Source organism: Heptranchias perlo, chromosome 2 (assembly GCF_035084215.1).
Source record: "Heptranchias perlo isolate sHepPer1 chromosome 2, sHepPer1.hap1, whole genome shotgun sequence".
NCBI lineage: Eukaryota > Metazoa > Chordata > Chondrichthyes > Hexanchiformes > Hexanchidae > Heptranchias > Heptranchias perlo.
Genome location: NC_090326.1, coordinates 131,531,144 through 131,549,501, shown reverse-complemented (window position 1 = coordinate 131,549,501; position 18,358 = coordinate 131,531,144). Strand labels below are relative to the sequence as shown.

The 18,358-nt window shown below is 45.2% G+C and overlaps 1 protein-coding gene across 1 annotated transcript in view; it reads right to left on the bottom strand.

Moving 5' to 3' along the window:
- The window catches only part of gpr158a (G protein-coupled receptor 158a), a 529,385-nt gene that overhangs the window by 93,094 nt on the left and 417,933 nt on the right, over window positions 1-18,358 (bottom strand). The window contains exon 6 of the mRNA XM_067999059.1: window positions 4,194-4,303. Within this exon, the coding sequence (XP_067855160.1) occupies window positions 4,194-4,303 (110 nt within the window). The remainder of the gene's footprint in view (window positions 1-4,193; window positions 4,304-18,358) is intronic.

The window sequence follows — 18,358 nt, the reverse complement described above, 5'->3', positions numbered from 1 at the left end:
AAGAGTATTGCCTTTCAGTCCCAGATCTCATGGACTGCCCTCCTCCTGACCCAAGCTAGCCTTTCCACTCAGTCCTCACCCAACTCTACAGTCATCCCTTTCGAAATTCAACCCAACTTTGGAGCCAAACCCCTCATCACCCACGAGCAACAGCAAAGATGATTAAAAAATCTTAAAAAATAAGTAAGTTGCACAACAAACTATTTCAGGCTTTGGGATGTCAGTTCATTCTGGGGAAAATGAAATTTAGAAAGTGTAAAATTAGTAAACCAGTGCAGATTTGGATTTTCTTCTATTAATGAAAAGTCATTTCCATTGAAGTGAATGAAAATGAAAATGAAAATCCGGAGAGATGTATAACAGCTGGCTAATCAGATAACACCCGCTTTACACTCTCGCCCAAAGTCAAAATTACCCACATATAGTTTACTATTTTTATAACTTAAATAAATTCCCTAAAGGCAGAAATGGGAATGACATCCGGGCTATGCTGAAGGTGGGGTGGAAAGGCTGGTTCCAGAGTTGGGATGGGGTTTGAGGAACAACTGGACAGTCAAGTGGGGACTGAGTGAGGAGTCAATTAGGTTTGAGGACAGGAGAGGAGGGTGCGAAGTCAGGTACGGCCAGGAGCAAGGAGTTTAGACCCCTTATTGCTTTTAGACGAACTTCTAACTTTTTCAAACTTGTCTTATTTTCCTAGACATTTATAAGAACATAAGAATATAAGAAATAGGAGCAGGAGTAAGCCATAAGGCCCCTCGAGCCTGCTCCGACATTCAATAAGATCATGGCTGATCTTCGACCTCAATTCCACTTTCCCGCCCAAAACCATATCCCTTGATTCCCTTCGTGTCCAAAAATATATCAATCTCAGTCTTGATTATATTCATGATGTGGAGATGCCGGTGATGGACTGGGGTTGACAATTGTAAACAATTTTACAACACCAAGTTATAGTCCAGCAATTTTATTTTAAATTCACAAGCTTTCGGAGGCTTCCTCCTTCGTCAGGTGAACGAAGTCATTTCCATTGAAGTGAATGAAAATGAAAATGAAAATCCGGAGAGATGTATAACAGCTGGCTAATCAGATAACACCCGCTTTACACTCTCGCCCAAAGTCAAAATTACCCCCATATAGTTTACTATTTTTATAACTTAAATAAATTCCCTAAAGGCAGAAATGGGAATGACATCCGGGCTATGCTGAAGGTGGGGTGGAAAGGCTTCACATCGTTCACCTGACGAAGGAGGAAGCCTCCGAAAGCTTGTGAATTTAAAATAAAATTGCTGGACTATAACTTGGTGTTGTAAAATTGTTTACAATTGATTATATTCAACAACTGAGCATCTACAGCCCTCTCGTGTAGAGAATTCCAAAGATTCACAACCCTCTAACTGAAGAAATTTTTCCTCATTTCGGTCCTAAATGGCTGACCCCCTCTCTTGAGATTATGACCCCTAGTTCTAGACTCTCCAGTCAAGGGAAACAGCCTTTCAGCATCTACCCTGTCAAAATCTAAGAATTTTATGCATTTCAATGAGATCACTCTCATTCTTCTAAACTCCAGCGAATCTAGGCCCATTCTACTCAATCTCTCCTCATAGGACAACCCTCTCATCCCAGGAATCAATCTTGGTTGGCGACACAAATGTCTGTAACTAATTTCCTGCAATATCTATGTATCTGTATATAGAACTGAGTTTTAAATAGACTTGCGATGAGAACAGATCTGGCCTGGGTAAATTGGAATCAAAGATTGGCAGGCAAAACTGTAATTGAACAGTGGGCGGCCTTTAAAAAGGAGATGGTTCGGGTACAGTCTAGGCACATTCCCACGAGGGGGAAAGGTAGGGCAACTAAAGCCAGAGCTCAATGGATGACAAAAGAGATAGTGACTAAGATGAAACGGAAAAAAGTGTCATTTGACAGATGTCAGGTTGATAACACAAGTGAGAACCAGGCAGAATATAGAAAGTTCAGAGGGGAAGTGAAAAAGGAAATAAGAGGGGCAAAGAGAGAGTATGAGAATAGACTGGCAGCCAACATAAAGGGGAATCCACAAGTCTTCTACAGGCATGTAAACAGTAAACGGGTAGTAAGAGAAGGGGTGGGGCCAATTAGGGACCATAAAGGAGATCCACTCATGGAGGCAGCGGAGATGGCTGAGGTACTAAATGAGTACTTTGCATCTGTCTTTATCAAGGAAGAAGATGCTGCCACAGTCTCAGTAAAGGAAGATATAGTTGAGATAGTGGATGGGCTGAAAATTGATAAAGAAGTGGTACTAGAAAGGCTATCTGTACTTAAAGTAGATAAGTCACCCGGTCCGGATGGGATGCATTTTAGGTTGCTGAGAGAAGTAAGGGTAGAAATTGCGGAGGTACTGGCCATGATCTTCCAAACATCCGTAGATACGGGGGTGGTGACAGAGGACTGGAGAATTACAAATGTTACACCCTTGTTCAAAAAAGGGTGTAAGGATAAACCCAGCAACTATAGGCCAGTCAGTTTAACCTCGGTGGTGGGGAAACTTTTAGAAATGATAACCCAGGACAGAATTAACAGTCACTGGGATAATAGTGGATTGATTAGGGAAAGCCAGCAGGGATTTGTTAAAGGCAAATTGTGTTTAACTAACCTGATAGAGTTTTTTGATGAGGTAACAGAGAGGGTAGATGAGGGCAATGCAGTTGATGTGGTGTATATGGACTCTCAAAAGGCGTTTGATAAAGTGCCGCGTGATAGGCTTATCATCAAGATTGCGGCCCGTGGAATAAAGATGGCAGTAGCAACATGGATACAGAATTGGCTCAGTGACAGGAAAAAGAGAGCAGTGGTGAATGTTTTTTTTTCAGACTGGAGGGAGGTGTACAGTGGTGTTCCCCAGGGGTCGGTGCTGGGACCACTGCTTTTCTTGATATATATTAATGACTTGGACTTGGGTGTACAGGGCACAATTTCAACATGTGCAGATGACACAAAACTTGGAAGGTTGGAAACAGTGAGGAGGTTCGTAACAGACTTCAAGAGGTGGAATGAGCAGACAAGTGATAGATGAAATTTAAAACAGAAAAATGTGAAGTGATACATTTCGGTCGGAAGAATGAGGAGAGGCAATATAAACTAGAGGGTACACCTCTAAAAGGGGTACAGGAACAGAGAGATCTGGGGATATATGTGCACAAATCGTTGAGGGTGGCAGGGCAGGTTGAGAAAGCGGTTAAAAAAACATAGGGGATCCTGGGCTTCATAAATAGAGGCATATAGTACAAAAGTATGGAAGTCATGATGAACCTTTATAAAACAGTGGTTTGGCCACAACTGGAATATTGTATCCAGTTCTGGGTACCACACTTTAGGAAAGATGTGAAGGCCTTAGAGAGGGTGCAGAAGAGATTTACTAGAATGATTCCAAGGATGAGGGACTTTAGTTACGTGGATAGACTGCAGAAGCTGGGGTTGTTCTCCTTGGAACAGAGATGGTTGCGAGGAGATTTGATAGAGGTATTCAAAATCATGAAGGGCTTAGACAGAGTAGATAGAGAGAAACTGTTCCCATTGGTGGAAGGGTCAAGAACCAGAGGTCATAGATTTAAGGTGATTGGCAAAAGAACCAAAGGTGACATGAGGAAAAACATTTTTACACAGCGCGTGGTTAGGATCTGGAATGCACTGCCCGAGGCGGTGGTGGAGGCAGATTCAATCATGGCCTTCAAAAGGGAACTGGACTCAATGGGCTGAATAGCCTCCTTCCGTGCTGTAACCTTTCTATGATTCTATGACTTATTACAAAATGCTATCATATGCACAGCTTAAACACACCCATTGATTTATGAGGATAAATTCTACACTTGGAATTCCTGGCGCAGAGCCTCACCTGCCAGAAGTGTATATTGTGATATTACCTGCACCCAGCCCATAATTTCTATCCTTCAAAATTAATGGGTGAAAAATCATGGGCTGCACATGGGAAATTTCCCCAAATGTGCTCCTGGTGGGTGAGTTTTTTCACCAGGAGTGTGAAAATGGAACTCCCAACTTAACAAACAAGATTTTAATATTTAATAAGCTGTCGAACACAATTTAAGTTCTTAGCCTGTATACTGCTACAATCATCTGCAGGTCAGTAGGCATGTACATAATAGACTGCTGTAAAGAAGGATGTAAAGAAGATAACAGGGAGATGGTACCTGTACAGCTTGAGAGTCACAGTTCCATAAACAATTGCAAAGCCTAGAAGACGAACCCATCGAAGAAGAATACATCTGAATATACTTGGCTCAAAATACAATATAACAACCTGCAGGAAGAGAACAAAGGTAAACGTTTGTGCTTATCAAAATTATGGTATCAGGTCTGGAGAATTTAACACTTCGTGCATGCAGCATAAAGCACTCTCGGGACTGGTCCTTTATTCTGATCCATCTTAATCTCATTAAAAAATCCCTTTAAATACCATCCAAACTTCTCTGGATGTGAAAGCTAATTTAGTGTCAGTTTGGTGATGTGGACCCACTTCCATTATGACATGGGTTGAGGCTGCTTTAGAAGTATCACAGCCAGCAGAGAGACGCCTTTCATCCTTTTAGCCAGGATTCAAACCTAACTCCCAGAGGTGAAAGGGTCGTGTACTAACTTAGTGTACAACATAGTTCCTATCTCCGTTCATTTATAAAATGCCCATTTTGAATTTTGTTGAATAACATATATTTTGAACACAAATCTCTTTTTCTCCATAATCTGAAAAATTATACATCTGTTCTTTTATCAAGATATACATGGATATAAAACAACAAGTATTCGACATTGCTAATAAATCCGAACTTATAAAATTCTACAAAAATATGCAATAAGCACATAAATATAGTTGTATGCTCTTCTATTGGCTGTGATGCAAAAGTTTTTTTTAATAAATGACATTTAGTAAACCAGCAGTCCAATAGCTAGTTTCTGTAAATGGCAGCAGATCAGCTACTCATGTTCTAAGTGTTATGAATGCAGTGTTCAGGGAGTTTGGAAGCTCAGTATATTTGAAAACGACGACATGTTGCTAATTTAACTTTGACAATAATTGCAATAAATGCGGCAACAAATAATTCAGAGAACTTCATGGCAGGAAGAGAAACATTTGCAGTTGAGTTGTAAGTGACATCTGTCAATGACTGTAGCCAATCAGGTTTAATCAGGACAGTTCATCTTTCCACTAATCAGATCATAGCTCATATGGAAAGCTGCAGTTTTGGGCAAGATTGAACCTGTTGGTTACAAGTGTCAGTGGCCATGCCATAATAAGGCAATAAGGAAATCTTTCAGTTGACATTATAGGCTTACTGGAATCAATTCACCACAAGAAGTGGTACATAGTACCAAAATACTGTGCCCCAATACTGACGTCATATGAAAGAAAACTCCATTTTGACTTATTTTAGGAAATATTTACTTTTTTGCTGATGCATACAAGGACTTGAACAATTCGAACCATTGGAAGCACAATTTGTGAATACAGTAGGGTAATTTTAATCCCCAAGAACGGGTGGGTTGGGGGCAGGTGGGAGGTTAAATTAACAGCTTTTTGGAGCGATTGGGTTTAAGCCAGGCAGGTTGTCTGCATGTGCATATCAGACGCCAGGAAGTGCTGCCCCAGTTGAAGCGGGCGGGACGATATTTACAGGGGCAATGTACCTCATTGAAATCCTTGAGGTACTTAATATTTTGTGTATTACAAAAGTAAAATTAATTTAACCTTACCTGTTTGAGTTTCCCATCGCTTCTGATTCACATCAGGTGAAAGCAGGCGGGAAAGGCCGGATCCATGAGGTAAGTGCCTTTATTGCACTGCTTGTGGGCCCGGAGGAGCAGGAATGCTTCATCCAGACCCAACAAGCTCACCTGGCCGACAGGAACCCCACGATTGGCCAACCCCTACCCCCTCCCAATGGTGGACCCCCCCACCAATGCTGGACCTCCCCGCCTGATGCTGGATGACTCCCCCCCAGCCGATCTCCAATGCTGGCTGACCCCCCCCATAACGATCCTCGATGCTGGCTGGACCACCCCCTCCCCAATGTCATCCATGTCCCCCCACCTCCACCCCCCTCTGATTATTTCAAAGCCTGATGATCTATGTCTTCCTCCCACCCCCTCTCTGATTTGCAGCTCCTTTCACCACTGGCAGGCAGGCAACCTGTCGATCTGGCTGTCTGGTGCGTGGGAAACATGGAAGCACAAATACTCATCTTCAATTGAGTTGTGATTGCAGATTGTGACGCACTCAATTCGCTTTCGGGTTCCCCACATGAATATCTGTGGACGTGCAGGATACCCAGCTCCGAGATAAAATCGTGCCCAATGTGTCACTGAAGGAATGAGGTGTAAAATATTCCAAAACATCTCTCTCACCATTCTAACAAACATGTGATCCCAAAGTCCCAAAGATGTTTTATCTCATGTTTCTTCTCCCTCCTTCACTGTCCCCGGCATATTGAATTAAAATTCTTGTCCTTTTCTTCAAACCCCCACACAGCTTTGCCTCACAATACCTTGGCAAACTTGTGGGAGAAACGCCCTAAGAATTGCCTTGAATGTGTCCTCAAAATGGAGTCAGTTGTCAGACTGAATGCTGGGAAGGGAAAGGGCTAATGCTATTTAACTACGAAAGCTTATACAAACAAAGCGTTCTTTACCATGGATAGAAGACAAACCATCAAGACCACAGAACTGGGGATGGCTTGTTAAAAGGGATAATGATGTCCTGCCTTTTCTGGACCTGTGTGAGACCCTTTATGAGCAAAGACCTGAGAAGCTAGGGAGTAATTAAGCAACCAGGCATGACCTAGGTACTGGTGCTTCATTAGTTTCGGAGTGATTGTGGATACCAACATGGCTGTGTGAGGAGATTGACACCAAAAGGACTGAACTCTTCTAACACGTGTCTCTCAGATTGGGCAATAGAATTGAGGAGGTTTCTTTGGAAATAAAGGATATATAAGATGGTGCTTTTGACACTAAACTCTGTCTCCACTCCTTAGTTATTAGTTTAGTTCTAGTTCTTGTAGTAATCTTTGTAGTAGCAGGTGTAGGAGTTCTTTGTCTAGCATATATAGAAGGGTGTCTCAGCAAAATCAGAAAGTGCACCTCTAACAGGGAGCAAGAAAAGTTACAGAAGTTAAGAATGTATGGCTATACCAGCCAGATACAAGCAGATGTAAGTGCGTCACTTAGATGTACAAGTTTCCTTGGCAAAGTGATATTTAAATCAGTTAGTCTAGATATAGCTACAAGTGTGGAGGTAAATTTACCCAGGAGCAGAGGATCCAGAAAGAATGGATAACACTCTTCAGACAGAGGTTCATTACTCTGACTTTTCAGAAGGCTAACAGCATTCTCCCAGATGTGAGGAGATCAGTTAATCCACACCAGCTCATAAGGACAAGGGTTAACACTGTTAATTACAAATAAAGACTTGCATTTATATAGTGTCTTTCATAACCTTGGGATGTCCCAGAGTGCTTTACAGCCAATTAAGTACTTTTTGAAGTGTAGTCACTGTTGTACTGTAGGAAACACAGCAGTCAATTTGTGCACAGAAAGGATCCACAAACAACAAGGTCCCACAAACAGCAATGTGATAATGACCTGATAATCTGTTTTGTAGCAATGTTGGTTGAGGGATAAATATTGGCCAGGACACTTTGAATAATGCCATGGGATTTTGTACATCTACCCAAGAAGCCAGACAGCACCTTGGACACTCTCTTAAAGCACTAGCCCTGAAGTGTTAGCCTAGCATTATGTGCTTAAGTCTCTGGAGTGGGACTATGAACCCACAACCTTCTGAGTCAGAGGCAAGAGTGCTACCACTGAGTCACAGCTGCCACTACAAGCATATTGTCTTTAATCTATTCAACAAACTGGTTATCTAATGCTAGTAATTTGTCAGCTATCTATGGCGTCTAATCCTAAATTAATCTCGCCAATTTATATCAATCTCAGACATTGATCTCAACTGTAAATTTATAATTAACAAGCAATTAATGCTGAATTACTGTGGCATAACTGAACTGCCTTTGTAACCTTATTTATTTTGTCAATTAACCGTAATTATTTGCATACTCATTTAGGTTTAAGTGCAGCTAATTATGGGGGTGAAATTCATCTTCGGCGAGGATGCAAAATGGGCAGTAGCGGACCGACCGGGTATATAATGGGGCTGATCCCGTTCTGTGCCCCTGCCAAAGTTAAGTTTCACCCCCTATGATTTTAAGGTCATTAAAGAATTGTTAGTTCATGACTTTGGCATCTGACTGCTTTGATATTGGGCAAGAAAAGGTTAATTCCTTCACTAGCTTGTGCACATCCTGATGGAAGGTTGGTAGTGTGAATGCTAATATAATTCAAACTGGTTGATATCAGACAGTTTTTTGAGCCAAATTTAGGCATCATTAACTCTTAGGAAGAGACTGGGTGGCCTTACAGAAAACCAGAACAGACTACCACCTCTCCTGCTGCTTCTATTTAAAACTAATTAGATTCTATTATTATTTCAGGCCATTTGTTCCTGTTCCTGATGAATATTATTGAAACAGTTGCCCCGAGATAACAGACGCTGGCACTAACACCAGCAGGCAGATCCCACGCACTGACGACTTCGAAAATGATGTCTTCCAGGCTTCATCGATGGCTCTACATTTAATCCAGGAACAAGTATCTGTATTTCTTTGCAGATAAACAGACAGCTACCAATTTAACTTGACACAATTTCAGGCTTCGCTAAGGGATGAACAAATAGTCCAGGTCCAGGCTTCACAAATGATGCTCCATACCCTCTGGACATGTGTCCTTAGACCAGGCAACTAACTTTATGCTGCTCAGATGATTGACTGCTTGTACTAAGACACCCACAATGAACAAGCGATCCCTTTGCACGGTATTTTGTCAGTAACTCAATGTAAAATCTCATGGGCTCGATTTTCCAGTGAAGTAGTGGGTGCGTTGGGGCAGGGGGGCTCCAAAAATCACGGAAATCCCGAGCGGGTTCGGAACCCAGCTCCAACCCGTAGACTTCCGGGTTCCCCAGTGACGCGTCTGGGTGCCCGCGCACCTCCCGAATGCGCAAGTCCCACCAGCAATTAAAGCCATCGGGATGATAGTTAAGAGACTTATTTAGATAGTTGAAGTAATTGAAGTACTTAATTTTGTCCACATCGTCAGTGTGTTTCCTGTGCTGTGGGAAACACTCCATGTTCTACCAGACGTGTTTCAGCCGGCAGCCAGTTGGCCATTCAAATGCTTGTTTGACAGATGGGGATAAAAGGTGAGTTCTTGCTGCAGGGCACTCAGTTCTTTCACACAAACTTTTGGCTGCAAGATCTTTGTGTTTTCACTGAAAATTCTTACTTTCCACTCACAATTCTTCTGTTCAAACATATTTAACAACTTTTCAGACCCCCTCAAACTCACACCATCAGAATGGGGGGCACCATGTCTGCATTCACCACTTCGTCCGAGGACGAGCAACATCACCAGCCTCGCCAGGCACGGCATGCACTTCTGCCACTTGCAGCTCCACAACACAGTGCTGCACCACAGGCACCTGCACAAGAGCACAGAGGGCAACAACAGAGAGAGGGATGTCTCAGGAGGCACTACCCTCGTGAGGTGAGAGTGACTGCCCTTGACATCAAGGCAGCATTTGACCGAGTATGGCACCAAGGAGCCCTAGTAAAATTGAAGTCAATGGGAATCAGGGGGAAAACTCTCCAGTGGCTGGAGTCATACCTAGCACAAAGGAAGATGGTAGTGGTTGTTGGAGGCCAATCATCTCAGCCCCAGGGCATTGCTGCAGGAGTTCCTCAGGGCAGTGTCCTAGGCCCAACCATCTTCAGCTGCTTCATCAATGACCTTCCCTCCATCATAAGGTCAGAAATGGGGATGTTCGCTGATGACTGCACAGTGTACAGTTCCGTTCGCAACCCCTCAGATAATGAAGCAGTCCGAGCCTGCATGCAGCAAGACCTGGACAACATCCAGGCTTGGGCTCATAAGTGGCAAGTAACATTTGCGCCAGATAAGTGCCAGGCAATGAACATCTCCAACAAGAGAGAGTCTAACCACCTCCCCTTGACATTCAACGGCATTACCATCGCCGAATCCCCCACCATCAACATCCTGGGGGTCACCACTAACCAGAAACTTAACTGGACCAGCCATATAAATACTGTGGCTACGAGAGCAGGTCAGAGGCTGGGTATTCTGCGGCGAGTGACTCACCTCCTGACTCCCCAAAGCCTTTCCACCATCTACAAGGCACAAGTCAGGAGTGTGATGGAATACTCTCCACTTGCCTGGATGAGTGCAGCTCCAACAACACTCAAGAAGCTCGACACCATCCAAGATAAAGCAGCCCGCTTGATTGGCACCCCATCCACCACCCTAAACATTCACTCCCTTCACCACCGGCGCACTGTGGCTGCAGTGTGCACCATCCATAGGATGCACTGCAGCAACTCGCCAAGGCTTCTTCGACAGCACCTCCCAAACCCGCAACCTCTACCACCTAGAAGGACAAGGGCAACAGGCACATGGGAACAACACCACCTGCACGTTCCCCTCCAAGTCACACACCATCCCGACTTGGAAATATATCGCCGTTCCTTCATTGTCGCTGGGTCAAAATCCTGGAACTCCCTTCCTAACAGCACTGTGGGAGAACCGTCACCACACGGACTGCAGCGGTTCAAGAAGGCGGCTCACCACCACCTTCTCGACGGCAATTAAGGATGGGCAATAAATGCCGGCCTTGCCAGCGACGCCCACATCCCGTGAACAAATAAAAAAAAAAAAAGTTCTACAGACCAAGGCTCAGCTTCCCGGACCTCTCTGAGGACCAGTGCAAACGGAGGCTCAGAGTGAGTCGCTAAGTAGTCGCAGACATCTGCAGCCTCCTTCATGCCGAGCTGTTCCCGGCTGGACCGACGGCATCTCATTATCCATCGCTGTCAAAGTCACCATTGCCCTCAACTTCTTCGCTTCCCGGATCATTCCAGGGTGCCACCGGGGACATCGCCGGGGTCTCTCAGTGGTCTGCACGCAAGTGCATAAGGCAGGTCACTGACGGCTTGTTCCGCAGGGCCTCGCAATATGTCAACTTCCCCATGGACGATCTCAGCCAGACGGAGAGGGCAGTCGGATTCCACTCTGTGGCTGGCTTCCCACGGGTGCAGGGTGTAATCGATTGCACCCATATAGCAATACGAGCACCTCCACACGAGCCATGACTGTTCATCAACAGGAAGGGCTATCACTCTATCAACACTCAGCTCGTTTGTGACCACCGCAAAAGATTCCTTCACGTGTACGTCAGATTCCCTGGCAGCTGCCACGATTCCTTCATCCTCCGGGAATCCAACATCCCGCCCCTCTTCCACGCACTGAACACCCTTAAGGGCTGGCTCCTCGGGGACAAGGGATACCCCCTGCACACGTGGCTCATGACACCTCTGAGGAACCCTATCACCAAGCAACAGCGTTGATATAACGACAGCCACTTCACTACCAAGTGTACAATTGAGCAGGCTATAGGGCTGCTCAAGATGCGATTTAGGTGCCTTGATCGTTCTGGGGGAGCGCTTCAGTACGCACCATACAGAGTGGGACGCATTATAGTCGCCATGGCACAACAGAGAGGGGTGCTGCTTGAGGAGGCCCCTTCCCATCTGCCACCCACACTGAGGAGGAGGAGGAGGCGGAACCCATGGGCAGAGCAGCGGCTCACCTGGCTGCTCGTGAGGCCAGGGAGTCACTGATACGTGAACGGTTCTCCTAATATCAGAAAGTGTGAAGAGTCCAGTCCTCACACCACCTGGAAAGAGCAGTGCCCACACCAGGCCGCCCATCCCTCCCTGCACAAAACAGTCCTGCAGTTACACATACACACACTGTGAAGTGATCCAAATGGGTGGCATCAAGAGTCGTCGTTCATGGCGAACCTCATGAAAGGGCCCTATCACAAAAGCCAGTCAAGAATGGGCAAGGCTTGGCAGTAGTGGTGACAATCATAACGTATAATGTGAGTTTAACAAAAAGCAAATATAAATAAAAAACATGACCAACCGTCAAATACCCTTCTGCATACCTTTCGTGCTCACAAAACCTTTGCCTTTCTCTTACGAATACTTCTACGAGGTGCAAGCCCAGTGGCTGCAGCAAAGATAGTGGCAGGTTGCTCACGCTCATGCCCTGACTACTTAGATGCTTTCGGCCTACGCCCTCTGGGTTTTGGCGCCCATGAGGGCCCCTCCAAAGGCTGCCTCATCTGCACCTGTGCAGGGGCAGACTCGGCCACCTGGAGAGGCGGCAGCCTTGTGGGTACCGGTTGAGAGGCGGGCAACGAGTGAGACGTGGGAGCGCTTTGAGTGACGTCCCTACTTCCATGTCCCATTTTGCCATCAACCCTCCCCTGGGCCAGGCCCACATCACTCCTACCACTCTGCTGGAGAACAGTATGGTGGATATGTGTGATGCATTGGAAGGCCACCTCTAAAGTATCTGTCAGCCTGTTTAAGGCGGAAGAATGCTGTTCACCCTGAGTCCAAACAGCCGTTGTCAGGGCCTGAATGGACTCATTGGTGAGCCAGGCTTGAAGCTCAACATAAGCTAGCCTTCTCTCCATCGCAGACATTCCCGCACTTACCTGTGACACTATCTCAGTCTTTGCTCACGTCCCTGCGACAGTATTTCAGAGATTCCCTCCCGTACCTATGCCACCATTTCACTAATGGAGGAGTTTGACTCCTCCACCCTCTGTGCTATTGTGGAGAGTGCGCACGGCACCTGTTCCAGTACCTCGCAAATGTCCCTCGATCATTCTCCTTTTAAAGGATGGCCCTTGTGGTTCAGCATCTGCATCCAGCTGAGCAGAGCTTGGAGAGGAGTGCGCCCACTGACGCGGACTCTCCACAGATGCCCCAGCCACCAATGTCCGCTCGTGCTCACTTGTGTGTGGTGACTCACCAGGTGCCAACCCAACTGACTACTAGGATCCACCGAGATGTGAGTATCTGCGCTGGTGGATGGCTCACTAAGATGTGACGGTGTACCCTCAGAGGCCGGCAGGTCCTCTGAGGAATCGCCCTCTGCCGTCACTCCGGTCGCTGAAGGCCCCGTAAGAGAACAAAAGGCAATATTAGACATTATCACAGATATGTCATGTTGCGGTGAGCACACTGAGGTGTTGAAGATGGCAAGCATTGTTAACATCAATTCATATTGTGTGTGATGAATGTTAAAGTTGTGTCGCCAGACGTTTGTGGGGTGCCAGTCTCGCCATCCCCAACAGACAGGCACTCGAGGGTGTGGCTGAGCTCCAGCGCCTCCTGCTCCATGTCTGTGAGGACCACTATTTGTCGTGGTCCCCCTCCGCTCCTTGCCCTCCTGCGTGCATTTTGCGCTCCCTTATAGATGGGGAGAAAGTACAGACGTGTGAGTGAGTGATGGTGAAGTTTTCAGCCGATGAATGCATTGCTTTGGGTGAGGCTGACCGTGAAAGAGATGCATCAGAGGGTGAGTTTGAGACAGAGCCATCGCATTGGATGAGGATTGGGGTGAGTGGTACTGGTGGGGTGACTAATGGGGAGGTGAGAAAGTGCTCAGGAAGTGCAGGTAAGTTGAGGATGAGCCTTAAGTGGGTGTGAGGAGTGATGTGATAGAGTGGTCTTGGCAGTGCAGAATGATTTCGAGGGATGGGGGGTGATGTGGAACACGGAATGCAGGAGAATCAGTAAGTGTACTCACTTTTGCTGACCTAGTTAGGTCATTGAAACACTTTCTGCACTGGTCCCAATTGCGGGAGATGTTGCTGCTGCTGGTGACCTCATCTGCCACCTCGAGCCAGGCCTTCTTGGTGGCAGAGGCAGGGCACTTCCTCCCTTCCGTGGGGTAAAATACTTCTCTCCTCTTCCTCACCCTGTGCAGTAGCACCTGGAGCGAGGCATCATTGAACCTTGGAGTAGCCTTGCCCCTGTGCTGCTCCATTGTCGTTTGTGGGTTTTTGCTCCAGCAAAAGCCTTTGGAGCAATGGCCCATTAAATAGAGCTCCTCCAGCTGACAGCCTGTGATGCGGGCACACAGTCTGCCCACTGCGCAGCTTTCCGACGGCAAACTCAGAAGCCACGTTAAGTGGCACCAATTGAATTGCGATCGTGTGGGAAACGGACATATTTTATTGGTCAGGTTACCCACACGCTCATTCACCCCCTGCTGCCATTCCACCTCCAGTCTAATATAGGGGCCCAGGATATTTTCATCATTTCTAGAGATCGACAGTTCAGTTCTGGCATGTGTTTTCTTTTGTAGCCCAGCAAATTCTAACTCAGATACATCCCCTTCCTGATTTATTATATCACTGAAAAAAATGCCCGAACTTGCATTAGGAGCAATTTTCACTTCAATGGAAATATTCCAAAATTTATGTTTTTTTAAGTCTGTTACATTTAATTGCGGATTGCCATTTATGCCAGATGCAATATAATTAAACCATCATGTACATTATGTTTTCCATGGACTTAACTACAATTTTATGCAAACATTTATGAGCATCTGCTATCCGGATCAATATGTTACACTAGATGCCAGTCTTGTACTCCTTGATTAATAATAATAAATACATCGATGTACTAGTTACAAATTGCTTCCAAACCAACAGTGCTCTGTAAAGGAGATCCAGTACATGATGACAACACTCTATTTTAAGCCATTTCCTTAGTATTAATGCATCAAGTTTAAGAGTGATCAATAAAGGAAGTATTAGCAAGATTGCCTCATTGATGCAAAAATGATTTCTACTGGAAGCAATAAGCCTTAGTGTTCCTACTTCCATTGATCACACACTGATCAAATTATTTATAATCAATGTTCTCCATTTCACCAGTGCTATAATGGACTCTAAATGTGAATGCCTTTGTTGGGAGTCAGCAGGAATTGAGGGTCAGGGAGTGCAGCCTCACAATGTCAATGTAGTTACATAATAATTAACCACCAAGGACAGCTTTAACTATCATTTGAAAATAAGGAACTTTTCCGTTTTGAGTGGTGGTCCAAGAATAAACTCTAGTGCTTCAATTTGTCTTGTTCTCTATAATTCTAAATTCCTCAGTACATTTGCATGGAATTCACTGGCTGTTCAGTATTTAATCATGCATAGGAACTGTGGGTTTAGGGATTTCCTCTATTTCAGTTCAAATTGGCAAAGCCATAAAGCCAGAATCTTTTAACTATCACCATTGCCTAAAACTGTTCTACTTTTCACAGAGAGACGTTGGATCTCCAACAGAGCCAACAGGTCTGAATAATAAGGAGATATACTAAATGGTAAAACTTTAAAAAGAATTAGAAGAGCAGAGAGATTCAAAGGATGCATGAAAGCTGAAATTCTGGGGCTGATAGTGGAAGTGTGGTGGAGTGCAGCTTCTGTCTGCCTTTGGATCTTGTTGCAAACTCTATTCCAAATCGCAGGGACGAGGTAATTTAAATATCCAGGGTAGGCTGCCCTGTATGGATGTATCAGAAGCAAACACCCGACAGTGGGCAGGAAAATGAAAGTGGTGCTATGCTGCTCTGAGAGAAGGGCCTGAAGCCCGGGAAGGGTAGAAGAGGAAGAACATTTTAAATTTATAAAATGCTTCTGAAGGAGCTTACTACATCTTCAAAAACAGCATTCAAGCCCGCTTGGGATCAAACACTTCTGCTTAGTACAGTCCTATGTCACACTAGGCCATCATGTACATTATGTTTTTCATGGACTTAACTGCAATTTTATGCACACATTTATCAGCATCTGCTATCCAGATCAATATGTCACACTTAAATATATCTACGTAGTATAGTTACTTTTCGTTGAGTCTTCCTAGTTCCAACTCAAAAGTAAGTGACATTGTGTCACTGTTCCCTTGGGTATCAAGCACCTCAGGCCTGATGACCCCACCTGCCACTTCTCCCTCTCCTATTGCCTCTTCCAACCCTCAGCTTCCCCAAATACCGGTTGATTATTCCCCCTTCCTGGCCTCTCACTCCCTCATGCTGTATCTCACCACTCCCACCCAAGCCTTTCCCCATCTCTCCCTGCTCCCCACTAACGAGTTGCTGGGAGCAAAGTACCAGAGCCCAGTTCTCTGCTTGCCTGTGGCTCTGGCAGTGGCGGGTCTCTGCACTCTGACTTGCTGCTCTCCCTCGTCCTTATCCTCCAAAATAGAAGGAATGTGTACAACAGAAAAGACATAAAGAATATTGAAAAGTGTTATAGGAACAAAGTGTTATACTTACATGGAGTGTGCACCTTATGCAAGACTTTTAATTTATTGTAGATGGATGCATAGTTTGTATCTAGCATACATATTACACTTTAAAATGTCACATTTGTAAATGCAAAGCTTCAGACTTTCACATGATTGGTTCAACTTTCATAATCATAAAACAGCAACAAACCACAACTGGACTGTTAGGGAACTTAACAATGAAGAAGTAGCATAAGAACAGAAGAAATAGGAACAGGAGGAGGCCATACGGCCCCTCGAGTCTGCTCCGACATTCAATAAGATCATGGCTGATCTTCTATCTTAACTCCAATTTTCTGCCCAATCCCCATATCCCTTGATTCCCTCAGTGTCCAAAAATCTATCAATCTCAGTTTTGAATATACTCAACGACTGAGCATCCATTGCCCTCTGGGTAGAGAATTCCAAAGATTCACAACCCTCTGACTGAAGAAATTTTTCCTCATTTCAGTCCAAAATAGCCGACCCCTTATCTTGAGACTATGACCCTACTTCTAGACTCTCCAGCCAGGGGAAACAGCCTCTCAGCATCTACCCTGTCAAGCCCTCTAAGAATTTTATGCATTTCAATGAGATCACCTCTCATTCTTCTAAACTCCAGAGAATACAGGCCCATTCTACTCAAACTCTCATTCCAGGAATCAATCAGTGAACCTTTGTTGCACCTCCACTAAGGCAAGTTTATCCTTCCTTAGGTAAGGAGACTAAAACTGTACACAGTACTCCAGGTGTGGTCTTACCAGAGACCTATATAATTTCAGCAAGGCCTCCTTACTCTTATACTCCAACCACCTTGCAATAAAGGCTAACATACCATTTGCTTTCCTAATTGCTTGCTGTACCTGCCTTGTTAATTTTGTGTGACTCGTGTACAAGGACACCCAAATCCCGGTGACTACCTGCTTTTCTATTCTTCCTACCAAAGTGAATAATTTCACATTTCCCCACATTATACCCCCTCTGCCACCTTCTTGCCCACTCACTTAACCTGTCTATATCCCTTTGCAGCCTCTTTGCATCCTCCTCACAGCTTACTTTCCCACCTCGCTTTGTACCGTCAGCAAACTTGGATACATTACAATCGGACCCCTCATCTAAGTCATTGATATATATTGTAAACAGCTGAGGCCTAAACACTGATCCTTGCGGCACCCCAATAGTTACAACCTGCCAACCCGAAAATAACCCGTTTATTCCTATTCTGTTTTCTGTCCGTTAACCAATCCTCAATCCATACTAATATGTTACTCCCAATCCATGAGCCCTAATCTTAGAGAGTCATAGAGTCATAGAGTTATACAGCACGGATAGAGGCCCTTCGGCCCATCGTGTCCGCGCCGGCCATCAAGCCCTGTCTACTCTAATCCCATATTCCAGCATTTGGTCCGTAGCCTTGTATGCTATGGCATTTCAAGTGCTCATCCAAATGCTTCTTGAATGTTGTGAGGGTTCCTGCCTCCACAACCCTTTCAGGCAGTGAGTTCCAGACTCCAACCACCCTCTGGGTGAAAAAGTTCTTTCTCAAATCCCCTCTAAACCTCCCGCCTTTTACCTTGAATCTATGTCCCCTTGTTATAGAACCCTCAACGAAGGGAAAAAGCTCCTTAGTATCCATCCTATCTGTGCCCCTCATAATTTTGTACACCTCAATCATGTCCCCCCTCAGCCTCCTCTGCTCCAAGGAAAACAAACCCAATCTTCCCAGTCTCTCTTCATAGCTGAAGCGCTCCAGCCCTGGTAACATCCTGGTGAATCTCCTCTGCACCCTCTCCAAAGCGATCACATCCTTCCTGTAGTGCGGCGACCAGAACTGCACACAGTACTCCAGCTGTGGCCTAACCAGTGTTTTATACAGCTCCATCATAACCTCCTTGCTCTTATATTCTATGCCTCGGCTAATAAAGGCAAGTATCCCATATGCCTTCTTTACCACCTTATCTACCTGTTCCGCCGCCTTCAGGGATCTGTGAACTTGCACACCAAGATCCCTCTGACCCTCTGTCTTGCCTAGGGTCCTCCCATTCATT